Source organism: Sorex fumeus, unplaced genomic scaffold, assembly GCF_029834395.1.
Source record: "Sorex fumeus unplaced genomic scaffold, SorFum_2.1 ptg000083l, whole genome shotgun sequence".
NCBI lineage: Eukaryota > Metazoa > Chordata > Mammalia > Eulipotyphla > Soricidae > Sorex > Sorex fumeus.
This window is the reverse complement of record NW_026606140.1, coordinates 12,652,668-12,675,449: the sequence shown is the minus strand read 5'-3', so window position 1 is coordinate 12,675,449 and position 22,782 is coordinate 12,652,668. Positions and strand designations below refer to the sequence as shown.

Genomic DNA, 22,782 nt, shown 5'->3' with positions numbered 1-22,782 from the left:
CGTCGCAGGGCAGAGCAGGGAAGGAGAAGGTGGCTCGGGAGAGCCGAGGCCGCTGAGCGCCGTCCCTTGATCAGACGATCAGAGCCTGGAGTGGGGAGAGGAGAGGAGAGAGAGAAGCTCAGGCTGCAGCCAGGGATGCGGCAGAGCAAACACTCCTGCCTGGTGGCAGCATCTGGCACGGGCAGCTGCAGAGGGGGGCTGCGGAGGAGCCCCCAGGGCTGGGCTGGGGAGACAGGGCATGGGAGGAGTCCAATGACCACCGGGCGCTGAGGACAGACAGTGAGGTCACAGCGGAAACGCAATGAATGTCTGCTGCTGGCTCACCTATGAGACTTACTTAACATGAGAATTTAAAATATGTGTACACGTATAGGGGCTGGGCTGGAGCGATAGCACAGCCTGTTCTGTTGCCTTGCACGCAGCCAACAGGGCCGACCCGAATTCGATTCCTCCGCCCCTCTCGGAGAGCCCGGCAAGCTACCAAGAGTATCTCGCCCGCGCGGCAAAGCCTGGCAAGCTACCTGTGATGTATTCGATATGCCAAACACAGTAACAACAAAAGTCTCCAATGGAGACGTTACTGGGCCCGCTCGAGAAAATCGATAAACATCGGGAGGACCGTGACAGTGACAGTGACAGTATAGGGGTTGGAGAGAGTGCAGTGGTGAGCGCGTTTGCCTTGCACGCGGCCGACCCGGGTTCAACCCCCAGCATCCCATATGGTCCCCAAAGCACCGCCAGGAGTAATTCCTGAGTGCAGAGCCAGGAGGAACCCCTGAGCATCACTGGGTGTGAGCCAAATAGCAAAAAAAAAAAAAAAAAGTGTATATCAAGGGCCAGCCCCGTAGCTGGAAGCCTGCCTCAGGAGCAAAGGGGAGAAGGCAGCTGGGATAGAGAAGGGATCACTAAGACAATGATGGTTAGAGGGATCGCTCGGGATGGGAGACGTGTGCTGAAAGTAGGTCAAGGACCACACGTGATGGCCTCTCAGTATCTACATTGCAAACCGTAATGCCCAAGAGTAGAGAGAGAGCAAGAGGGAGATTGTCTGGCATAGAGGCGGGGAGGGGGTTGGGAAGGGGGGTTACTGGGAACATTGGTGGTGGAGAATGTGCACTGGTGGAGGGATGGGTGTCCGATCACTATATGACTGAAACTCAAACATGAAAGCTTTGTAACTGTATCTCACAGTGATTCAATTGAAAAAAAGTGTATATTCTACTGCAGTATTAAGAATGCAGAGAGGGGCTGGCGCGATCATCTAGCGGGGAGGGCACTCGCTTTGCACGAGGCAGACCCAGGTTCGACCCCCAACATCCCACAGAGTCCCCCGAGCACTGCTGGGACTGATCCCTGAGTGCAGAGCCAGGAATAACCCCCGAGCGTTGATGTGACCCAAAACAAAACAAGAATGTCTAGAATGCCATGCAACTAACCTCTGACTTACGGACTCATGGACGCTGTCGTTAGCATCAGTAACGTGGTGTGTTCTACCGTGATCTCCAATACCATAGGCGCCTGAGCCCACAGAGATGTGCTTTTGGAAAGGGGCAACTTGTACACTCGGTGAATGAAAGTCCCATAAAGACTTAACGCCTGCGTGGGGGTGTCATTTATTTGGGGGGGGAGTGGCGACGTGATGACTGGTGGTGGCTGCAGTGAGTCTCACGCATGCAGAGCCGTGTGAAGCCACAGCCCAGAGTGGCAGAAACGGGGAGCGAGTGGTAAGTGGGAAAAGCAGGAAGCACCCGGCTCGGCCACTGTATCACGACACGTTTCCTGCCTGCACAGCAGGCTGCTGGCAGTGTGGGGAGTGACGACACCAACATCTCCTAGGCCGCGGCATCACAGGGCAGACCCGACAGGGCACCTCCGGGGCACCTGGCAGCTGGCTCGGCTTCCTACTTAGGGAGGGGCCCGCACGGCCCTCTGCAGGAGCATCACCGCAGAGACGGTTGCAGACGGGGATTGGGGGCCCGCTCAGACACACCGAATGGATCTGCATCTGGACAACCCCTGGGGCTGATCTGTAGGTCTTGTGAGCTGTGGCATCTGATTTAAAACTATTTTTTAAAAAATAAAAAGTTTAAATTGGTTTTTAGCCACACCAGCAGGGCTCAGGGCTGACTCCTGGCTCTGTGCTCAGGGCCTACTCCTGGCAGGGTTTGGGGGACCCTATGGGGTGCCAAGGATCGAGCCTGGGTGAGTTGCGTGTGCAGGGCAAACGCCCTCCCAGCCGTACTATCACATGGGTCCCCTCTGAGCCGTGGTTTTCAGAAAGGCGGGCTTGGCCCCTCTTTCCTCTAGCTCGCGATAGGCTGTGTCTGACTGGATCCTGAAGCCACTTTAAGGCCTGGGTGGTGGTCAGAGGGGCGGAGCCGGGCCATCGGAGCCAGGCTGATACAGACACTCTCGGCCCCTGAGGATTAGGAAGGCCTCACTAGGCCCAGATTCTGGCCCGACTGTCACCCAGGTGGCTTCTGGAAAGTTCCAAAGTCCACCCCAGGGCCAGAAGGACCGTCTCCTGGCGAGTGGGGCTGATACGGTAAAGAGAGCAAAGCCCAGGCCTGGGGGGCATTGTGGGGGGTCTCTGGCCTGTCCTCCCGGCCCCGGCACCCTGTGTGGATATGGGCAAGTGGCAGCAGATGTGAAGGAGGGAGAAGTCGGGGGAGGGCCCGGGAAGGCACCAGGCCCTGGACTTGAGGGACTGCTGGGGACTCGGGGAGAGAGACTCTCCAATCCACCAGTCACGCCTGCTCGTCACGGCACAGGGCACAGAAGCCCCTGCCCGCACCCCCAGGCAACCTCAGGACTCCTCACTGAACTGCCCTGACAGTGCTGTGGGCCACCAGTGGCGCACACTTGGAAGAGGGTTGATGAGCACAGGCTAGAGCAGCAGGTCAGAGTGTCCATGCCGAGGCAGCGTAGAATAACCCCCAGGCCCCGAGAAAAGATCCACTCTGGGCAATGCACGGGGCTGAAGAGAAGGGAAGGGCGAGGTGCGGATGCCCTCAGCTCCCACCATCGCTGGTGCATCTAGAACACAGCCTGAGTCCTTGCCCAGCCGTGACACGGGTCGGCTGGAGCCTCCCCTCTGATCTCCGTCCCTCCTTCGCTCCTCCTTCTGGGGGCACCTTCTTCCTGGCGATTCCTGGCCCTCTGGAGGTTCCAGCTGCCCCCTGGAGAGCCATGTCATCCTGGCACCGTCTTCCCTCTGGAGGGGGGCCTGGCTTCCTCCCTCCATCAGCAGCGCCTTGTACCCACCGTGCACCCTATGTTATCACGTTTCCCACCATCTTGAAGAAGCCTTTCCCAGCAGCCCATTGATAAGCAGTCCCTGAGGTCAGGGCCCACTGCCGACTCGCCTTAGGGACAGGGGACGGATGGTGGCAGGGACCCCCACCCTGTGGGCCGGGCACAACAATCAAGGCACAGCCGCTGCTGCTGCTCTGGCCCCTCCTAACCCTGAGCCAGGAGAGCCCACAGGGAAAGTGCCCAGCCCATCCCCCCTTGTCCCGGGCTCCCGCCCTCTCCTCCTGGGCTGCGGGGTGCGGGGAGGATGTCTCCGTGAAGAGTCAGAGGCGGGGTGGGGAGAGCTGCAGACATCAGGGACAGTGTCAGCATGGGGGACAGTTGGGCCCGGGGGGCGATTTCCCCAAAGCCAGGTCGGGGAGGGGTGCATACGATAGCTGGCCTGTGGGCTGTGGGGGTCAGGACCTGCCACACCACGCGCTGCTTGGACCCCTAGGGGCGCTGACCTTGGTGAGGAAGTTGGGCAAAGAGAAGCCCAGGACTTGCCCGACAGACTCTGGGGTCCAGATAGCAGAGTCGTCGACGGCCCTGAACAGAAAGCAGGTGGGCAGGGAGGTGGGCGCCCGGAGGGAAGGAGCTGTCAGGGCAGAGGCTGGAGGGCCAAGGCGCGGGGCACCTACTCTGCAGACTTCCAGAAGTGCCCGGGGTGAGACAGACGGCGGTTCCGCTTTGGCAGTTTCTCCAGCATGTCCATGAGCTTGGTGAAGGTGGGTCTCTCTTCCTGCTCAAAGGCCCAGCAGAAGAGAAGGATGTCCTGAAAGAAACCGATGGCCACATCCTGATCATCCTGCACCCTTTTGGATCTGTGTGTTGTCTATTTGCCCCACTTCCATACTGCTGCATCATCCACGTACCCACCCACCCATCTGCTCATCCATCAAGCCACCCACCCTTCCATATGTCTCTCCATCCATCCATCCATCCATCCATCCATCCATCCATCCATCCATCCACCCATTCCATCCATCCATCTACCCACCCATCCATCCACCCATCCACCCACCCATCCATCCACCCATCCACCCACCCATCCATCCACCCACCCATTCCATTCCATCCATCCATCCATCCATGCAGATGTATCAATGTTCATGCACTCATCCTTCACCAATCATCTACCCACCCGTCCTTCTATTAATCGACTTGCTGAGTCTATACATCAAACTAGGTAAGCCTTTCCCCAGAGATCCTGGTACGCACTGAGATTCATGATACTTCCCCAGGAGTTTCAGGGCATTTCTTGTCCTCGGGGGGAGGGGAGAAAGGGATTCTTGAGCCCCCCCCCCTTCTCATCCTAATACCCAGAGTCTTCAAGTCAAGAGGGGGAAGAGAGCCTGTAAGCTATGTCCTTCCCGGAGAAAGAAAACCGAGAGGGGCAGATAATCACTCAAAGCATATCAGATCCACATTCTCTGAATCATCGGACTTCTGGGTGGGAGGGGATTCTCCCTATGGTGTTTTAGAGGACCATTAGTAATTCAGACTCAGGTCTCCCTGTTTCAACTCAGATGGCTCTAAACTGGAGGATGCCTTAAATTTTTTTTTAAGTGGAGGCACATAAACTTAGTCTCATCAATATAGCTGATGTTTTAATGGATAGCTTTAAAGAGTATCAGGAAGAGCGACTCACTGGTTTCCTTTGACTTAGCAAATCAAAGCTAAGGAAAACTCGGCCATGATGCAGTGCCCCTGATGGTGGGACCCTAAGCTGCAGGCAGGGGCTGGGTTGGCGGGTGGTGAGAGGGTGTGGTGTGTGCTTTCCTGACCTTCTGGGAAGGCATCTGTAACCTTCCAGACATGAAAGAGGCCCTGAACTGTGTCCCTTGCTAACCTTGTCCCCCAGACCCTGCACTATCCAGGACTTACCGAGATTTCTTTTCCCATGCCAATCTGGCTGAGGTTGGGCTTCATCCCGCTGCCCATCTGCCATATGATGGCCTCTGCTGGCTGTGTCTTGAAAGGCCACTCCCTGGCATGCAGCTCATACCAGATGGTGCTGTGGGCAGAGTGGAAGAAGGGGTATGGGTGGGACGTGTCCCTGGGGACCCTGTGCGCTCTCACCGCTGGCTAACCACCCCCTGGAGTTGGCCTTGCAGGGCTGGCACTCTGCCGAACACTTTCCCCAAGTCTCAGAAGTTCTGCATGTCCGGGCACCTCCTCTGGGGTCCACATTCAAGTAAATAAAAACCGAGGAGCTGAGTAGTTTAATAGAGTGGCCAGGCTTTCTGCCTCTAGGTCCTAAGGTGAGGGAACCATTCTGGGAGGATGATTAGGGAGACAATGCCTGGGCTAGGATGCTCTCCAGAGGGCCAGGTACCATGTGGGAAGCAAAGAGAAGCAAGGCATTTGTTCAATAACAACGGCCGGTTCCCTGTCTCCTACAGATGTTGATCAACCAGCAGACTGAAGTGGAATGACACCTATTAGTTAAGTCTCACAAAGAAATGCTGCCATTATGGAAAAAAAAATCCTAAGGCAATGCTTTGTTTGGCTTGGTTGGTTTTTGGATTCTCCATGTGGTGGTCAGGAGGACTGTGAGTGTGCAAAGGCAGTGGTGGTCAACGCAAGGGTCCAAGGATGTGATGCTGCCCGGCACAGGCGGTACTTAGGATTATGTGGGTCACTCTGGCAGTGCTGGGGCTTCCAGAGACCTCTCCTGTGGTGCTCAGGGGTCTCCCAGTGATACTCAGGGGACCATCTGGTGCTGGGCATTGGACACGCTACGCATAGCGAGTGGCCCAGCTGCTGTACCATCTCCCGACCTTTATTGCATAATTTTAAATGAACAAAGAGGGATACAACCACTTCCCTGTGTTTATCGTCGCCAGGTTTATAGCACAAATTCACGAGTCTCTCCTGCATCCTAATAGGGCACCAACGACACTTTAGCAATAAATGAGTTTTAATCGTTTATTGTTGGCACGGTGTTTTGTTTGGTTTCGTTTTTGGACCATGCCCAGCTGTGCTTGAGGTTTCCTCCCGGGTCTGCACTCAGGAATCCTTCCTGACAGGCTCAGGCGCCCACCCGGGGTGCGTGGGCTCAAACCTGGGTCAGCAGTGCACAGGGCAAGCACCTGGTCCGCTCTGCTATCCCTTTAGCCCCGACATTTTTTTTTAAAGCATCCCATGATGATCACACTCCACTTTTCTGCTGCTCTCTCACAATCAGGCATAAAATCTGAGACAATCATGCCGTGAAATCCAGGTTGATATTATCCTCTCAAAAACACCACCGTGATATGTATGTGTCTCGAGAGAAGACAGAGAGAGATGCAGTGAAATGTCTTGATGGGCCCACCCCTGGGACTCAGCCGGGCTGGGGGTGGGGGCGTTTTCTTCTCTAATCATGTTCTCTAGGCAGGACCCAGCCTAGGCAATCCTCAGCGAGTCATGAGAATCGGACCAACTTGGGTTATGGTCCTGATTTGATGCTGTAGGACCAGCACTGGGTACGTGGCCTCACCTCCCCGCCTCTGTGAAGCCAGACGCATGTTCGGCCTGTGAGACTGAGGGGGAGAGTGTCTGTCCAGGAGGGATGGATGCTGGGGGTCTGAGACAGCTCTAGAAAGATCTAGAAGGGTCCTTCTAGAAGGACTGATGATGACATGGCTGAGGGAGGGCTTGCTCTAGCGAGAGTGGGGGTGACAGCCAGAGAGAGGCTGGCAGGTCTGGGCGGCGGGGAGCCCCAGAATGGCAATAGTGGGGAGGTTCCTGGGATCCAGAGACGGGTGCACAAGAGACCGAGGCAATCCTCGGACGCCACTTCCCCAAGACCCTCTGTGCACGTCTGATGGGAGGACTGAGAAATGCTCTTCACTCAGCAGAGGGACGGGTCGGACCTTCTAGGCTCCCCTTCACTTTTCCTCTTTGCCCGCAAAGCCCCTGAGGTGGGAAGTGGCGATGCTCAGAGGTTGGGGTGTTGTCAGGTGGGGAGAAAAGAGAGGAGTTGGGGTGCTGTGGTGGAAGAAGGCGACAGGGGTCGGGGGAGCCCCACTCCCCTCCCCTCCACTGCCGAAGCTCTGAGCCATCAGCCACGTGTGAACCCAGGGAGGCATGAGAAACAACTTCTGCTCCCGATGCTCTGACCTCTGGGCTCTTCCGGATCCCTGGGGGAGCGCAAAGGCCTCGCTCGCGGCTGCTTTTCCAATGCAAACCACCGCCCCTTCCCCAGCACCCCAACCCGGCTCTCACATGCGCACTCGTTATTTGAAAGCTGGGCATTCCGAGCGGGTAGGATGTGGCAGGTTTTATTCTGGGTCTGGAATGCTAGTTCCGTTCATTTACATGGAAAATATTTCAACCCTCCCCTCCTCCCGTCCTCCTGTAACCTATCAGATCCTTCCAATCAGGAACACTTCGCTATGAGGTGTGCTTGGGACCTGACTGCCTTTCTCAGAGCTTCTGAAACCTCAGCACCCATGACATCAGCCACGCCAGCCAGTCCCCCACTGGCTAACTCAGCATCCCGGGCGCTGCCCGAGGAAGTCACGATCAAGACTAGCATGCTTGTGCCTCCTGCCAGCCCTGGTGCTCCCGCAATGGCTCTGGTGCTCCCCTGATGGCCCTGGTGCTCCCCAATGGCTCTGGTGCTCCCCCATCAGCCCTGATGCTCCCCGAATGGTCCCGATGCTCCCCAATGGCTCTGGTACTCCTCCATCAGCCCTGGTGCTCCCTAATGGTCCTGGTGCTCCCCCATCAGCTCTGATGCTCCCCTGATGGAACTGGTGCTTCCCCCAATGGTTCTGGTGCTCTCCCATCAGCCCTGATGCTCCTCTAATAATTCTGGTGCTCCCCCATCAGCTCTGATGCTCCCCTGATGGTACTGGTGCTCCTCCAATAGCTCTGATGCTCCCCCATCAGCCCTGGTGCTCCCGATGGCCTTGGAGCTCCCGTGATGGCCCTGGTGCTCCCCCATCAGCCTTAATGCTCCCCCAATGGCCCCAATGCTCCCCAATGGCTCTGGTGCTCCCCTATCAGCCCTGGTGCTCTCCCAATGGCCCTAGTGCTCCCTTATCAGCACTGATGCTCCCCCAATGACCCTGATGCTCCCCCATTAGCCCTGGTGCTCCCCTGATGGCCCCTGTGCACAGCGCCGGACCCTCCCCCTTTGAACATGGGCTCAACAAGCTATGTTGTCAATTATCTGCTGACCTGAATGCTTCCTGGGACCCAAGGAATAATAGAAAGGACATCTTGTTGTCCTTTGGGCCCCCCCGGCTGAGCTCAGGGGCTATTCTCCAGCTTGGTGCTCAGGGACTGCTCCTGGTCACGTGTGCTCCGGGGTCCCACCGTGGTGCAGACTAACCCTGGGACCTGAGCATGCCGACCACATGCATTCGCCCTTTGAATCATCTCCTGGCTCCAGGAGAACAGGCATTTTAAAGACTGGGTCGGGACTGGCCCCATTTTACAGAGGAGGAGACTGAGGCTCGAGGTGGCACTGTATTGTGTCCTGGGTCACAGAGCAAGAAAGAGAAGCATCTAGAATCTGAACTCGCTCACTAGACTATAGAACTGCGTCCAGGCCATTCGGCTACCCTGGGGGACACTCCCCACCCTTCTTAGCACCCTCGATGACGTGTGCACTTTGAATCCTGTAGGAGGCGCTGCTGAATGTGGTGCGGTGGCCATGCTGGGGGAGGTGGTCGCACAAACGCAGGGTCCACCCCTGTGACAGTCAGGAAGGGGGTGTTGGGAGCTCAGCCACGCCAAGCATTTGAGGCGCGTCTCCCACCACCCCCCAGTGGGCCTGCCTCGGTGCAGGAGACCTGGGTTCAATCCTGAACAGAAAAAGGTCACTGTCACTGTCACTGTCCTCCTGTTGTTCATCGATTTGCTCGAGCGGGCCCAGTAATGTCTCCATTGTGAGACTTGTTGTTACTGTGTTTGGCATATCGAATACGTCACGGGGAGCTTGCCAGGCTTTGCTGTGTGGGCGAGATACTCTAGGTAGTTTGCCGGGCCCTCCGAGAGGGGTGGAGGAATCGAACCCGGGTTGGTTGGGTCAGCCAGGAGCAAAGCAAACACCCTACTGCTGTGCTAACAGAAAGCGACTGAAGCCTGGAGTGATAGTAGTGGGGAGGTCACTTGCCCTGCAGGTGACCCACCTCACTTTGATCCCCAATGCCACAGTGCTCCTGGAGCACTGTCAAGCAGAATCCCCAGGCCAGGAGATGCGCCTAGGCACAGATGGTGGGGGAGGGGGGCAAACCCATCCAGAAACAAAGAAATCACACCTCCAGCTCTGAGGGAAGAAGGTCCCGAGTGAAGTCATCGTTCTACGGCATGGCTCAGAGCCTCAGTTTCCTCACCTGTCTAGCGGGGCCAGCAAGGGCCCCTTGGAAGGGGGCATGGGATGCATCTGCGAGACGGGCCTGGGAAACGCACTGTTCAAAGTCCCCGAGTGCCGAGTTCGGGCCCGAGCGTGGCGTTCCCAAGCAACAGCGACACCTAATTGGCAGGAAACCAAGAGCGCCGGGTCCCCCGGAATTCAGCCAGAAAAACCTCATTAAAATTTCCTCTCCAACCCAACTTTCAAGAGAAACTCACTTGAAGGAGAAAGGGTGCGGGGGGGGGGGGGGGGGGCGGGGGGTTAGAAGGAGGTGGGGGAAAACAAGGGGAAAAAAAAGCCAAAGACGAAAAACCCCAGTGGGAAACCAATTACTCACTTTGGTACATTTGGTTAATTACATTCCTTTTTCCTTTGCTAAATTTATACTAAAATATGCCAACTTAATTATTGCAATTTGGTCTCAGATAACAATGTCTAACGAGATAAAGATGGGGCCTCCCCGAATCAGGGCCAGTAGCCCCCAGAGGGGTCCGGGAGGCAGTTGCGCAGAGAACCCCACAGTGCCAGCACCCTCCCCTCAAAGGGTCACTGGGAGGATGGGCTGGGGGTCCCGGCCCCTGGTCTCGGTCCCCCTCGCTGCATAGATGCGCCCAGGCTTCACCACCTGTGTCCACAGGCCTGGACGGGGGACTAGAGGGAACAGGCTGCTTCCTAGGGGTCCCTCACACTGGGTTAAGTCCTGAATCCCCCCCTACTGTGGAGCAAGTGGACCCCCACCTTTCTTTTCTCATGGCTGCCTCATTATTTCTATTACTCAAACCCTGCGGGCTGGAGCAATAGCACAGTGGGTAGGGCGTTTGCCTTGCACATGGCCGACCTGTGTTCGATTCCTCCGTCCCTCTCGGAGAGCCCAGCAAGCTACCGAGAGTATCCTGCCCGCACAGCAGAGCCTGGCAAGCTCCCCATGGCATATTCGATATGCCAGAAAGAGTAACAACAAGTCTCACAATGGAGATGTTACTGGTGCCCGCTCGAGCAAATCGATGAACAACGGGAGGACAGTACTACCGTGCTATCCCTGGCAACTCTGCCCTCAGTTCTTTCCCCAGCTGCCCACTTGCCTTCTTGACCCTGCAGGTGTGGGCTCCCCAGGCTGCCCACACTCCCTGTGTTAGGATCAGACATCTCTGCCCACTGGGCAGGACCCTAGCCCTACACCATTCTGCCCTGGCTCTGCCCGGCTGCATGATGCCACTCGCCCCCGAGATACACAAGGCGGCTCCCAGCGCCCCTCCGCACTCCACAGGTCACCCTGGCCCGCATCTTCCACCCCCAAATGCTTCCCCAATCTCAGCCCCCCAGGGCAGACGTCCAAGCCGTCTTTCCCTGACCCCCTAAAACTCAGAACAGGAGGGTAGGGTGACTCCCTCCCCCCCCCACCGCATGGCCATCAGTTTCTTCTTCTTCTTCTTCTTCTTCTTCTTCTTCTTTTTTTTTTTTTGCTTTTTGGGTCACATCCGGCGACGCACAGGGGTTACTCCTGGCTCTGCACTCAGGAATCACTCCTGGCAGTGCTGAGTGGACCATGTGGGATGCTGGGAATCAAACACGGATCGGCTGCGTGCAAGGCAAACGCCCTACCCGCTGTGCTGTCGCTCCAGCTATCGCTCCAGCCCCCACCATCAGCTTCTGGACTTGGCTCCCTGAGACAGGCCCCACTTCCATCTCTCGTCCCTCAGTCTCCCCTTTCCCAGATTCTCCATCCATCCCCCGCCCCACCCCTTCCAAAAGCCAGTCTGCCCCCTTTCTGCTCCTGGTGCCGTTTCTCATGCTCCTTCCCTTAGCAACGCCCCGCCCGACCCTCTCTCCAACCACCCAACTTTCAATCTTCGACTCAGCCCCCGCTGTCACCTCCTCCCCCCAAGTCCTCTCTCCTCATCCCCTGGCTGGATTCGGTTCTGTTTACCCTCAGCACCGCACTGATCAGACTGTGTCGAAATTGAGTGTTTCCGTGTCTGTCTTCCACTAGACACGCTTGTAAGGACCTGGGGTGGTTTCAAGATATGCCCACAAATCGATACGCCTTCTTTGTGTTAGAAATAAACTCAGCAGTGAATTTTTCACGGCAAAGCATTTAACCCTGAATGAAAACTCAATGGCAGCGCGTCTGCACAAAGAGGCCACGGCCGACAGTGTATTTGGGAAAACAGGGTGTTAGGAGGGGTGGGGAGTTGGAGTGAAAACTGGGTACTGCCAGAAAGCACATACCCCAGCAGAACCTTCTGGCGACAGGAGAACAAAGGGCTTGGAGACCATCAATGCCCCCACTGTTAAAAACACAGCCAATCCCAAGGGGCGCAGGGCATCAAATGGCCCAATGGGATATGATGAAATGCAGGAGGAGGCGTTTGTATGTAGAATGCATGTTTGGACACTTTGCCTGATCTTGCGAGACTGCCGTTAAATCTGGTTTTTGCTGCGCTTCTTGTCTGTGTCCATTCTTTGAATTTTCAGACTGGTCTCACTCATGCTTACAGAACTGTCATGCTGGGGGCCGGAGCGATAGTCCAGCAGGTAGGGCATTTGCCTTGCACACGACAGACCTGGGTTCGATCCCCGGCATCCCACAGGGCCCACAGCCAGGAGTGATTCCTGAGTGCAGAGCCGGGTGAGGCTCTCCGGAGCATTGCCGGGTGTGACCCAAAAAGCACAAAAGCAAAACCAGAGAAGCTGTCATGCTGGACATGTCCCCTGGCCTTGAGAGTGGGCAGGACTTAGCTTCCTGCTTCTCACAAACAGAACAGAGCAGGAGTGACCACGGGCAGCTCCTGAGACCAGGCCTTATGGGAAACCCACTCAGGCAGCCCACAGAGGGGTATGGTGGGCGAACTGAGACCCCTGGCCCCTGGCCGTATGCGCAGCCCACCCTCAACCAATCGAGCCCTCTGAGGAGACTCCAACTGCTTGAGTCCTCAACCAGAGGAACCAAGCCCCCAGCCACGGAAACTCGAGAGAGCATTTTAGCCCAAAGATCTTTTTTTCGAGGGTGCTCCCCAAGCAGTGCTCGGGAGGCTCAGAGGCTCGCACCAGGTGATTCTCAGCCAGCTGGGCTGGAGGCTCAAGGCAAAGGACCCCGGGTGAGATGCCACGCAGGGCGCACGTGCCATGGTTTATGTGTCCCCCGTGGGTGCTATGCAGTGCTGGGGACCAAACCCATTAAAGCCAGCCTCGGACCACAAGGTTCTGGTTAGTCTCTCAGTGCGGCTGACCTGGTAACGAGACACCACACGAATGAATGAGTGGATGGTGCCAAGCAACCTGCCAGGGTCACAGGTGGATTCAAGGCACGGCCAGTTAGACTCCCCGACTCTCGCCCACGAATCCACCCACCTTGGTCCTGGCCACTGGGTCCCCAGCTCCTTCAATCCCCCACCCACCCCCAAGGAAGTCCTGGGTGGGGCCTGTCCGCACGAGCCAGGCCACCTACCCGAGCGCGAAGACGTCCGAGTGCTTGGAGAAGGGCAGCTTGTCCTCCTCCGTGTCGGGGGACAGCTGGCGGATGATCTCCGGGGCCAGGTGGCACAGCCAACCGTTCTGGATGCGCAGCTTGTCCTCCCGCCTGGAAGAGCAGAGTGAGCCCCGTTAAGCGCCCAGGGGTGTGCGTGGTGGGGGGAAGGTCCCATTTCCCAGCCCTGGCCCCCAAGCCCTGCACTTGCTCTGCTGGCTCTCCAGCACGTGCCCACTGGGCCCGGAGCTGAGGCTGAGACACTCGGGGCTGGTCTGGAGAGAGGAGCATCAACAGCCCAGCAGGCCCCTTGGCGAGGCGGCTCCCCCTCTCCACCTCGTCTAGCCAACCCCACCCTTCTCGCTGCTCACGGCAGCGACGGGCTATCGGGCGGGCGGGCGGGTTCCTGCTGCTGGTCTGATCCCCAGAGATCCACTGAAAGATCAGGGCTGGCTGGGGCTCACGGAACATCACCAGCAGCGGTGGGTTTCCTCCTGCCCTCAGGACCCCTCGCAGCAGTTCTGCTGTCCCCCGTGGCTGAAGACCACGCCAGAGCCCGGCGTGCCGCCTTTCATCCGTGCAGCTGCGCCTCCCTGGATCAGCCCCTGCCTGGTGGCCCGGCTGCTCTCCCCCCCTCCTCATAAAGCGCACAAGCATCCTGGGACTCCCAGCAGGTCTCGTCTCCCGCACTGTTGATTCGTTCCTTAGGATACAGTCGGAGGGAGGAAGGATGCTGGCTCCCCGCCCCACAGCGCCTGTCCTCGGCCGGAAGCAGGGCTTCCTACCTGGGCTGGCCTCCTGGACGGACACAGAGGCCTCGGGCCTCCCAGGGATGCCAGTGGATGCACGGGAGAGCGGGTAGGGGAGGGGAGGGGCAGCTTTAAACAATCCGGGCGAGGGTCCTGCTGCTCTCCCCGGCAGGCCGACTCCCTGTGGCACTCTCTTAGCCCCCAGTCACAGCTCTCGCTCTATCGCCACAGGGCTTCATCCAACAGAGCTCTCCAGGCTGGACCTGCAGGCCATCAGGGCAGCGAGTGGCCGCTGGGTTTACTGAGCACGAGGAGCCCAGCTAGTGCCACTCAAGGCAGAACCTTCCTTTTTTTTTCCCTTTTGGGTCACACCCGGCGATGCTCAGGGGTTCCTCCTGGCTCTGCACTCAGGAATTACTCCTGGTGGTGCTCGAGGGGCCATATGGGATGCTGGGGATCGAACCCGGGTCGGCCGCATGCAAGGCAAATGCCCTCCCTGCTGTGATATCGTTCCAGCCCCCAGAACTTTCCATTTTATTTCTTTTGGGGGGTTTGTTGAATAGCAAGCCTAAGTGTTTTGGGTTTCCCAATGATTTCCCCTTTTCCTCCTCCCAGAGAAGCTCTTATGAGTGCTCTCAAGTGCTCTTATGAGCCCCCCAACCCCCCGAGTTTATCTTTAACCTTTCCTTGGTGTTCTACCTCTTATAGTTACATCCCCAAAGCCTGTCTTGGTTACTTATAAGCCAAAACTTCTGGGGGGCCCTTCCTTTGTGGGGTGTTAGGTACTGTGGCAACAGAAGCCTGAGTCAAGTAGTTATGACAAATGTCCAGGTGTAGGTATACTTTGGAGTTAATCAACTCCCAAATATTAGGAGCACAGCATTAAAGGTCTTTCTGTGTTTTAGCAAAGAACGTTCCTCTATAGTAAAATATCAAAAGGCGATAGGGGAAATAGAAAAGCCAGTAATTCTCTACAAATACAAAGTCCAGAATCACCAGAAAGTTTGGCTTATAAGCTGTTGATCTGGGGCAGGGTCCAGGGAGTCCGTTTGCAGAACTGGGACACCCACAGGGGGGTTGAAGGTTCCACCTGCTGTGTTGGCTGTGCCACCTTGTGGGAACTGAGTCTCGCATCTCCTAACTGCAAAATGGGCCCATCAGTGCCCCTCCCGAGCTGGTCCATGGCCAGACAACACGAGGTGTGGGGCATGGTCAGGACTCAACGGCTGACAGAAACAGTACCTATGGCTAGTTTATAAAACAGGGCCTGCACCCAGTGGTACTGGGGGCCCTCAGGGCCCTGCCTGGTGATGGGAAGCATGTTGGCCCATCTGCCCCCCCCCCCCCCCCGTGTCCTCTCCCCGGCCTGGCGGATTCTTCTCACGGTCAAGACTTAGAGACGGGCTTGCTCCCTGAGCCGTGTTCTCCTGACACATCTCGCTTGCTTCTCTCTGTGTCTCTCTGCTAAGTGCCTGTTCTCTCTCTCTCTCTCTCTCTCTCTCTCTCTCTCTCTCTCTGATGCACAGGGGTTATTTCTGGCTCTGTACTCAGGGGAATGCCAGGGATCAAACCCAGGTCAGCTGTAAGCAAGGCAAACACCCTCCACACTCTACTTTCTCTCCAGCTCGTCAAATTCCTGTTCTCTCTCGCACATATTACTTCCTCGCTGACTCTCCATCCCCGCATCTTTCTAAGTTTCAACAAAAACTATTCTGCTTCACCAAAGGGGAGGGAGGGGGAAGGAGCAGACTTAGAAAGAGACTTGAGGCCCGAGTTCAAAGCACAGGCTGCAGCTTAAGCCGCCAGTTCTCCTGGTATGATTGGCAGCGCTGAAGGGGCGGGGCTTCCGGCACTCCTCCTTTCTGGCTACGCCCCTCCTTACCCTCCTCTAACCCACAGGGGCAGTAGGGTTTGCCCTGGAAGCACCCGGAGGACGAGAACCATCAGTGGGCGTGGGTTCATACCGGGAGTGGGTCAGGCGTCTGGCCGGGCCCCCTGGGCGTCCTGTCCCTGTGGCGATGGGCCCAGCAGTGACAAGCCCTAATCATCTCCATGCCGGTTATTATTATGATTAATAGCAGTCCGTGGGTGGCTGGCGCTACAGTGCTGGCATCCCAAGTGGCACCTTTCTCGATGATGCCAGCACAGCTGTGCGCTGGCTGGGCTGGGGACCTTCTCCGGGATGCTCTGGGGGCGGGGGTCTGTGTGTGTGCAGGACACGCTCAACACACTGGTTGGCCCCATCCAGCCCAGGCCAGGCAGAAACCCCCTCCCCCCCCCCGTGCGGCATGTGCACACACACACACACACACACACACACACACACACACACACACACACACAAACTCGCAGGGGCACCCAGTGCTGCCAACCCCGAGCGCAATCCCCAGGGCGGGCAGGACTATGAAGAGTGGCTCAACAGAGCGCCTGCACCCAGGGGGCTTGTCCGGACCCCTGAACCCCCAGAAACCCACAGTCAGAGGGCTGGTCTTCCCGCACACAGAGCCTCCAAATGATGAGGTGAGCATCTGGAGGGACAGGGGACTTTATCACAGTGAGCACGACCTGGACTCATCCTGGAGAGAAGGCCCATCTGGCTGCCAAGCTCCGAACCAAGTCCTGATGTCTTGGGCCCATTTAGATTTTCTTCTTTTTTTAAATTTTCTTTTTTGGGCCACACCCGGCAATGCTCAGGGGTTCCTCCTGGCTCTGGACTCAGGAATCACTCCTGGTGCTGCTCAGGGGACTCAAGGGGATGCCCAGGATTGAACCCGGGTCGGCCGCATGCAAGGCAAGGTGCCCTCCCCGCTGGACTCTTGCTTTTCAACTTCAAGGCAGGAGCGTGAGAAGGCAACTGTGAGTGTCCATATGCACTGCTGAGTCGCAGGTGAGCGGCTCCAGGCTTAGGGGAGTCCAGCTCTAGAAAACCGAAAGGCGGTTTTACTTCCATCCATCACAGGAGGTGAGGGACTGAAGCGTGTCTTGAACATTCACAGCTGAAATCCTGGGCTGCAGGGAGGGGCCCCGGGTCTGTGCGGTCACCCAGTGGAACCTCACCCCATCTCACTGGTGACTTAGAAGACCAGGGAGAAACATGGGCCAGACGAAGGGTTCAGGTGGAACAGGATTGTGGCCGTTTCAAGACAGAGAAGGAGGCCTCATCCACCAGCGCCCGCCCTGACCTTGGGGTTCACCCCCCACCAGTGTGTGACTGTCTCCTGGCAGTTTGAGCAGATGGACGTGGAGGAGTCCTGGCTGGAGGAAAGAATGAGGGAATGCTGTGTGCATGTGAGGGTGTGCATGTGTGCACACGTGTGTGTGCGTGTGTGTGTGCACGGGTGTGTGTGCACGTGCGTGTGTGTACACATGCATGTGTGTGCACGCATGCGTGTATGTGCATGCGTGTGTGTGTTGTGTGTGTGCGTGTCTGTGTATGTGCACGCATGTGTGTGTATATGTGCGTGTATGTGTGTACACTGTGTGTGTGTGCTTGCATGTGTGTGTGTGTGTGTTTGTGTGTGTTCCTGCTTCTCGCATGCCCACAGGCTGGCCAACCAACCCAGTCCCCACAGCCCGGTCCAGGCTGCCCATCTGGCCCAAGGAGGTTGGTATTCAGGGGTGTCTCTGCGTCTCCAGCTGCCATCCCGGGGGCCCCCATTCTGTATTCAGGACACTGACTGTCTGGACCTGCCCTCAGACACAGGAAGTAGCTGGGGAGCAGTGAGCAAAGTGGATGCTCTGCCCGGGGGCTTGGGTTGAATCCCGCCCGGTCCCCTGAACTGACAACACCTAAGCTCGGAGCCTGGAGCAGCCCCCGAGCGACGCCAGGGGTGGCCCCCAGCTCCCCGCCCCTTAGGAGGGCGGAAATGTGACGCGAGGCCCACAGTCCCGGGACTTGGGGCACCGAGGAGGGGCATGAGAGGCTGCCCTGCCCTGCCCTGCCCTGGGAGGCTGATATTGTTCCCAGAACCAGCGCTGATGCTGGAACAGGGAGGAACCATTGGTTTGAAAGCGAGGACTTTCAGAGCTGGGAGATCAGAGGGGGAAGGTGCGACTTTCTCCTGGACGCCATGAGTGTTGGCTCGGGGGTCTCCAAGACCACTCTGCTGGGAGGAAGCCCTGTGGTGTTAGGTGGGGACAGGAGGCGCCTGCCAGCCTCCTACTGAGATGAGGTCCAGCCACTGGGCAGAGGGGCACGGAGGAAGCCCCCAGTGGACTCCAAGTTCTCCCATCAGGTAGTGCTCACATGAGTCATGCCAGTTGGAAAATGGCACTATAAGACCCTCAAAGGATGATGCCCACATGAGACCCCTCATAGGACGGTGTCCACGAGACCCAGTGTCCATGCGAGATCCCTCCCAGAAGGTCCTCACATGAGACCCCCACCCCCAGGATGGTACTTACATGAGACCCAGTGCCCATGCAAGATTCCTCCCAGATGGTCCTCACATGAGACCCCTCGATAGCTGGCACCCACATGGGACCCATATGTGAGCGACCCCAAGCACAAAAGTTGCCCTGAGCAAACCTCCCTGCAGAAGCCAGGAGGGTCAGTCACGACTTCCTGCTTTCAGGCACAGGACTTGGGCACAGTGAGTGACACCACAGGTCAGGACACCCAGGAAGCCAGCGTGGGTGAGAAATGGGCCTTTCCAGCAGGGTACGGGCCTCCAGGCCTCTCTGGGGGTCTCCCACAGGACAGACTGGTGCTGACTGCCAGGCATGGGCGGGAGAGGATGGCGCTGTCCGGGCCTTGGGCTTGGTGCTGCCATCTACTTCCTGTTCCTCTCCCCGGCCCAAGGAAGCAGGAAGAAGAGAGAGCCGGGAGTCCTGCAGTTCCCTCATCTGCCCTCTGCCCAGGGCTCGTCCACGTCCCTCCCCGCACGCCATCCAGGTCCCAGCTGAGAGGCCCCAGCAGTAGTGGGCTTCCGACTACTACAGAGTCCGGGGCTCTGTCCTCGCGTCTATTAGCTGAGCACCGAGCTCATGGCTGTTTTCTGATCTCAGGTGCTGGACCATGGCATTTCGATGGCGCTATTTGGGGGTGAGGGGGACTGAAAACTGACAAACAGCCCCCCCACCCCAGTCTGTTGCCTCTGCATCAAACAGAAACAGCAAGTTCAAGTCTTGAGAGGCTGAAGCAGGTGGTGTGAGGGCACCCTCGGAGGTCAAAGGTCCCCGGAGCGGCTGGAAAGGGGGCGTCACAGGATGTGAAGCCGGAGTGCGTGTGTGTGGCCCGGGCACAGATCCCCCAATTAAAGGGCACGGAGGGCGGCCCGGAGTGATGGGCTGTTTATGTGGGATCAAGCTGTGTCTCACATGGTCAACTCAGGGCGGCTTGCTCTGGGGTGAGCAGTGGCTGAGAGTTAATTGCTTGACGATGGTTAATGATTCTCCCCGCTATACTGGGGGAGATGTATGCAAATCGATACTAATTACACCATCTCTGCAGCGGATTCTCTCCCTGTGCTGGAGGCGAGGGGCACGTCTAAAGGGCTCCCGAGGACCCGAGGCCGTCGCCTTCCTCCAACCATCCTGTCATTTATTTATTTTTCTTGCAGAGAAGGAAAGGGACCTGCAGAGTGTTCCAAGATTCACAGTTCACACTTGCCAGAGAGTCCCCAAGCGGTCAGATTTCCCTTAAGCTGGACTAGGAGAAAGTGAATTCTCAGAAAACTCTGGGTAACTTCCACCCCAGCTCAGGGACACCTTCCGGCCCATCCAAGGACAGTGCAGGATTTTGGGATGCTCGGTGCCCAGTGTGATGTCTCCCAAGTCACCGTCTTTGAGACTGGCCCTCTGAACCCCAGAGCAAGAGCCGGGCATGAGAATTTTATTAGTCACCTGTGCCCCCCTGTCCCCCAAGCAATCTAAGCCCCTATGCCCAGAGTAGAACTCTGGTATTCCCCCACTGCACCCCAATCTGCCAAGGACCCCCTCCCAGCCCCTCCGCTCCTCTCACCTGCCAGCCTGCAGCACCCCAGAAATGCTGAAGAGCCCGAAGTCCGTGATTACCACCTTGCCGTTGTCATAGAAAACATTCTTGGACTTGAGGTCTTTGTGTAGGATGCCCTTGGCGTGGAGGTAGCCCATGCCCTGCAGGAAGCAAAAAGGAATGAAGGGTGTTGCCCGGGATCAGGAGTCTACCAAGCCGGCCCCGGGGGGACACATGCTCCCCAAAGAGACCGCCATGGGACCCTCAAGGTGCTTCTGGCAGGAGGAAGAAGGAGGTGTGGTGGGGTCAGGCAGTGACCTGCAAATGTCCACCGCTCTGCTCGGTCCCCTGAAGAACCCTCTCCCACCAGCTGTCCCCAGAGGGGAAGGGGCAGCTGGGATCAGCCGAGGTGAAGTCCCCTGAGAAAGGGACGTTCCATCCCTGGCCTCTGGAGTCCTCTGAAAAATAATCCATCTGCCGGAGACAGGCTCTTTGCATCTGCAGAGCTCAGGCCTGGGCGGACAGCTCAGCCTGCCTGCAGGGTTGGGGGTGCCCACCCTGTGATTCAGGACGAGACACGAAGGGGATCTGCACCAGGCCTGGGGCTAGGAGAGCACCCCAAGGCCACGACCTGTTTCCTCTGGCAGCTCAGATTGTCGCTTCCAACGGGACATGAAAGCCCAAGCCCAGCTGAGGAATGAGACGCTTGCCAGAGGACACAGGACGGGCCCGAGGGGTGAGGGGGCCTAACGAGGACCATTTCCCTGGGTTCCCGTCCACGCCCAGGTGTGAGGACAAGGCGGAGGCACAGCAGAGGCCAGAGAGCGGCTGGTCACGCCTGATTCTTCGTCCCAGCCGGCCTGACACCTTCTGACTCCCGGGGAGCCCAGCCCGTGGTCCCCAACGGCCCCGGCTCGCCGGTACCTTCACAATCTCCTGGGCGATCTGTCTCGTTTTGTTGACGTCCAAGACGATCTTGGCGTCCCTCACCACGGAGTAGAGTGTCCGACCCTTGCACAGGCTGCGACACAGGAGGAACAGGAGAAAAGACGGGTGGGGGAGGGGTGAGAGAACCTGTGTGTCCCAGCCACTCGCAGAAGGGGCAGTCACTGTGACGGGGCCCTTAGAGACAACGAGCCTGTCGGTGGCTGGTCCCTCACCTGGTTCTGGGGGCAGTGGGCTTGGAAGTCAGTTCTCCCGGGTTCCTGGGAAACTCTCCCACCATCCCACCCCCACCCCGGGCACCTGGGGACTCTCCTGCCCCACCCCGGGGTCTAGCCTGGTCCAGCAGTGCCATAATTGCTCCGTGCCACTGGGTCCCGCCTGCAGGAAGCTGCACCTCCAGCCGTGTGGGGCCCTCAGACACCACTCGACCTCTCTCTGCTCCCGGACAGCACACATGTGGGCACGGCGGCTCCTGTGAGCCAAGGGTGGCCGACGCCTCCAGACGGATGAGCGTGCCCCAACCCTCTGCCCTGCCACGGTGCCCCCAGCCTGTCTGGAGTGAGGAATTCTCTGGTTCCTTCCTGCCTCAAGTGCCTCTTGAGGAGCTGTGGTTTCCGACGCATGGTTGATGCAGTGAACACTTTTTCCTTTTGCAAACATTGTTGGGTTTTATTATTTTTGGGGGGGAGGGGCTCCCAAATAGTGCTCAGGAGTGGCCCCTAGCGGCAATTTTCAGCCGACTGTCACTTCGGTGCAAGGACCTGAGGATGGGGTGTGGCGTGGGCCCCCCGCAGTCCTAGAAGGTCCCTGGGCCACCCCGGAAGAGCTGGGGCTTCCGGCTGCCCCAGGAGAAGTCAGGGGTGGAGCCAGGTTGAGCGAACACAGTGTGTGCCGTGCTGCTGTGCCACCCAGGCCCTCCTGGCACCTCCTCCTCCAGGTGCCCAGAGACCGCCCCTTGCCACCACCGGGAACTGTCCGAGGAAGCACCTGGTGCTGGGGATCAGACCTGGGGCTCCTCCACCACTGCGGCCCTCCCGCGCCGTCTCCCTCCCCCAAGAAATGTGCATCTCTAACAAGTTCCCGAGTGCTGGACCTCTGGTGGCCCAGGGCCCCACTTGGAGAACCGCGGCTCTAGGCCAATCTCATTTGACTGGGGCCCAGAGATAACTTAAGTCCACAATCCACTTAGTGAGGGCCGTGGTGCTGGGCTGAGGCGATACCGTGCAGAGGATGCGGCGAGGCCTTAATCTCAGGGCGGGCCGTGTGTGGACGAACCAGCAAACAGGAGAACATGGGAGGCAAAGGCCATGAGAGCACAAGCAGGATTACACAGGGGTGTGGGGAGGTGCAGGGGCTCCCTTAGACAGGACAGCCGGGGAAGCCCCTGCTGACAGCCACTCTCAGCTGTCAGCATGGGGGGGGGGAGGACGGGTCCCAGTCGAGGCTGACGGCTTCTTCAAGGCTCCCCATCTCCAGCCTGCGAGGTGGACCAAGAGGTCCCCCAGTCCAACCCCAGCCTGGCCTGGCATGGCCCTGCCGGTCACGACAGCCGGCAACGAAAGAAACCCAGGTGCACGGAGACCCGCCCTGGCAGGATCTGACCCACCCTGGCACTGTCAGCGAGATTAATAGCACCCCCTTTTCCCAGCACCACACACCCCCAACTTAACTTTCCAAATGCAAAGTCTGCTTAATTGCCCCTCCCCAGAGCCAACAAATCACGATCTAAGCGACAGGTGGCATGCTCCATCAACTTCCAGCAGCTGGGCTCTCTCTCAGCCGCTCCACCAGCCCAGGGGGCCAGGGTAGGGGACAGGGGTGGTGACGGGGGGGCCTTGTAATCAACACCTCCAGGTAGCAGCCCACCGGGCAAGGGCAGGAAGAGAGTGAGAAAGGCCAGCTGGGTGCCACCTGCTCGCCTGGCCAACTTGCAGGAAGAAAGAGTTACGAGGTTCCAGGGACCCGGGAGGGGGCACGCAGTGCAGGTGGGCGTGCGGCTGGACGTGATGGATGAGAGTGACATGGCTTGCTGCACGTGGCCCGA

The 22,782-nt window shown here is 58.0% G+C and overlaps 1 protein-coding gene across 1 annotated transcript in view; it reads right to left on the bottom strand.

Moving 5' to 3' along the window:
- Positions 1–3,928: 3,928 nt before the first annotated feature.
- KSR2 (kinase suppressor of ras 2) overlaps positions 3,929–22,782 on the bottom strand; it is a 334,988-nt gene continuing 316,134 nt past the window's right edge. Inside the window, exons 15-19 of the mRNA XM_056131018.1 lie at positions 20,718–20,814; positions 19,821–19,954; positions 13,092–13,223; positions 5,179–5,308; positions 3,929–4,066 (exon numbers count right to left, since the gene is read on the bottom strand). Of these exons, the coding sequence (XP_055986993.1) occupies positions 3,929–4,066; positions 5,179–5,308; positions 13,092–13,223; positions 19,821–19,954; positions 20,718–20,814 (631 nt within the window). The remainder of the gene's footprint in view (positions 4,067–5,178; positions 5,309–13,091; positions 13,224–19,820; positions 19,955–20,717; positions 20,815–22,782) is intronic.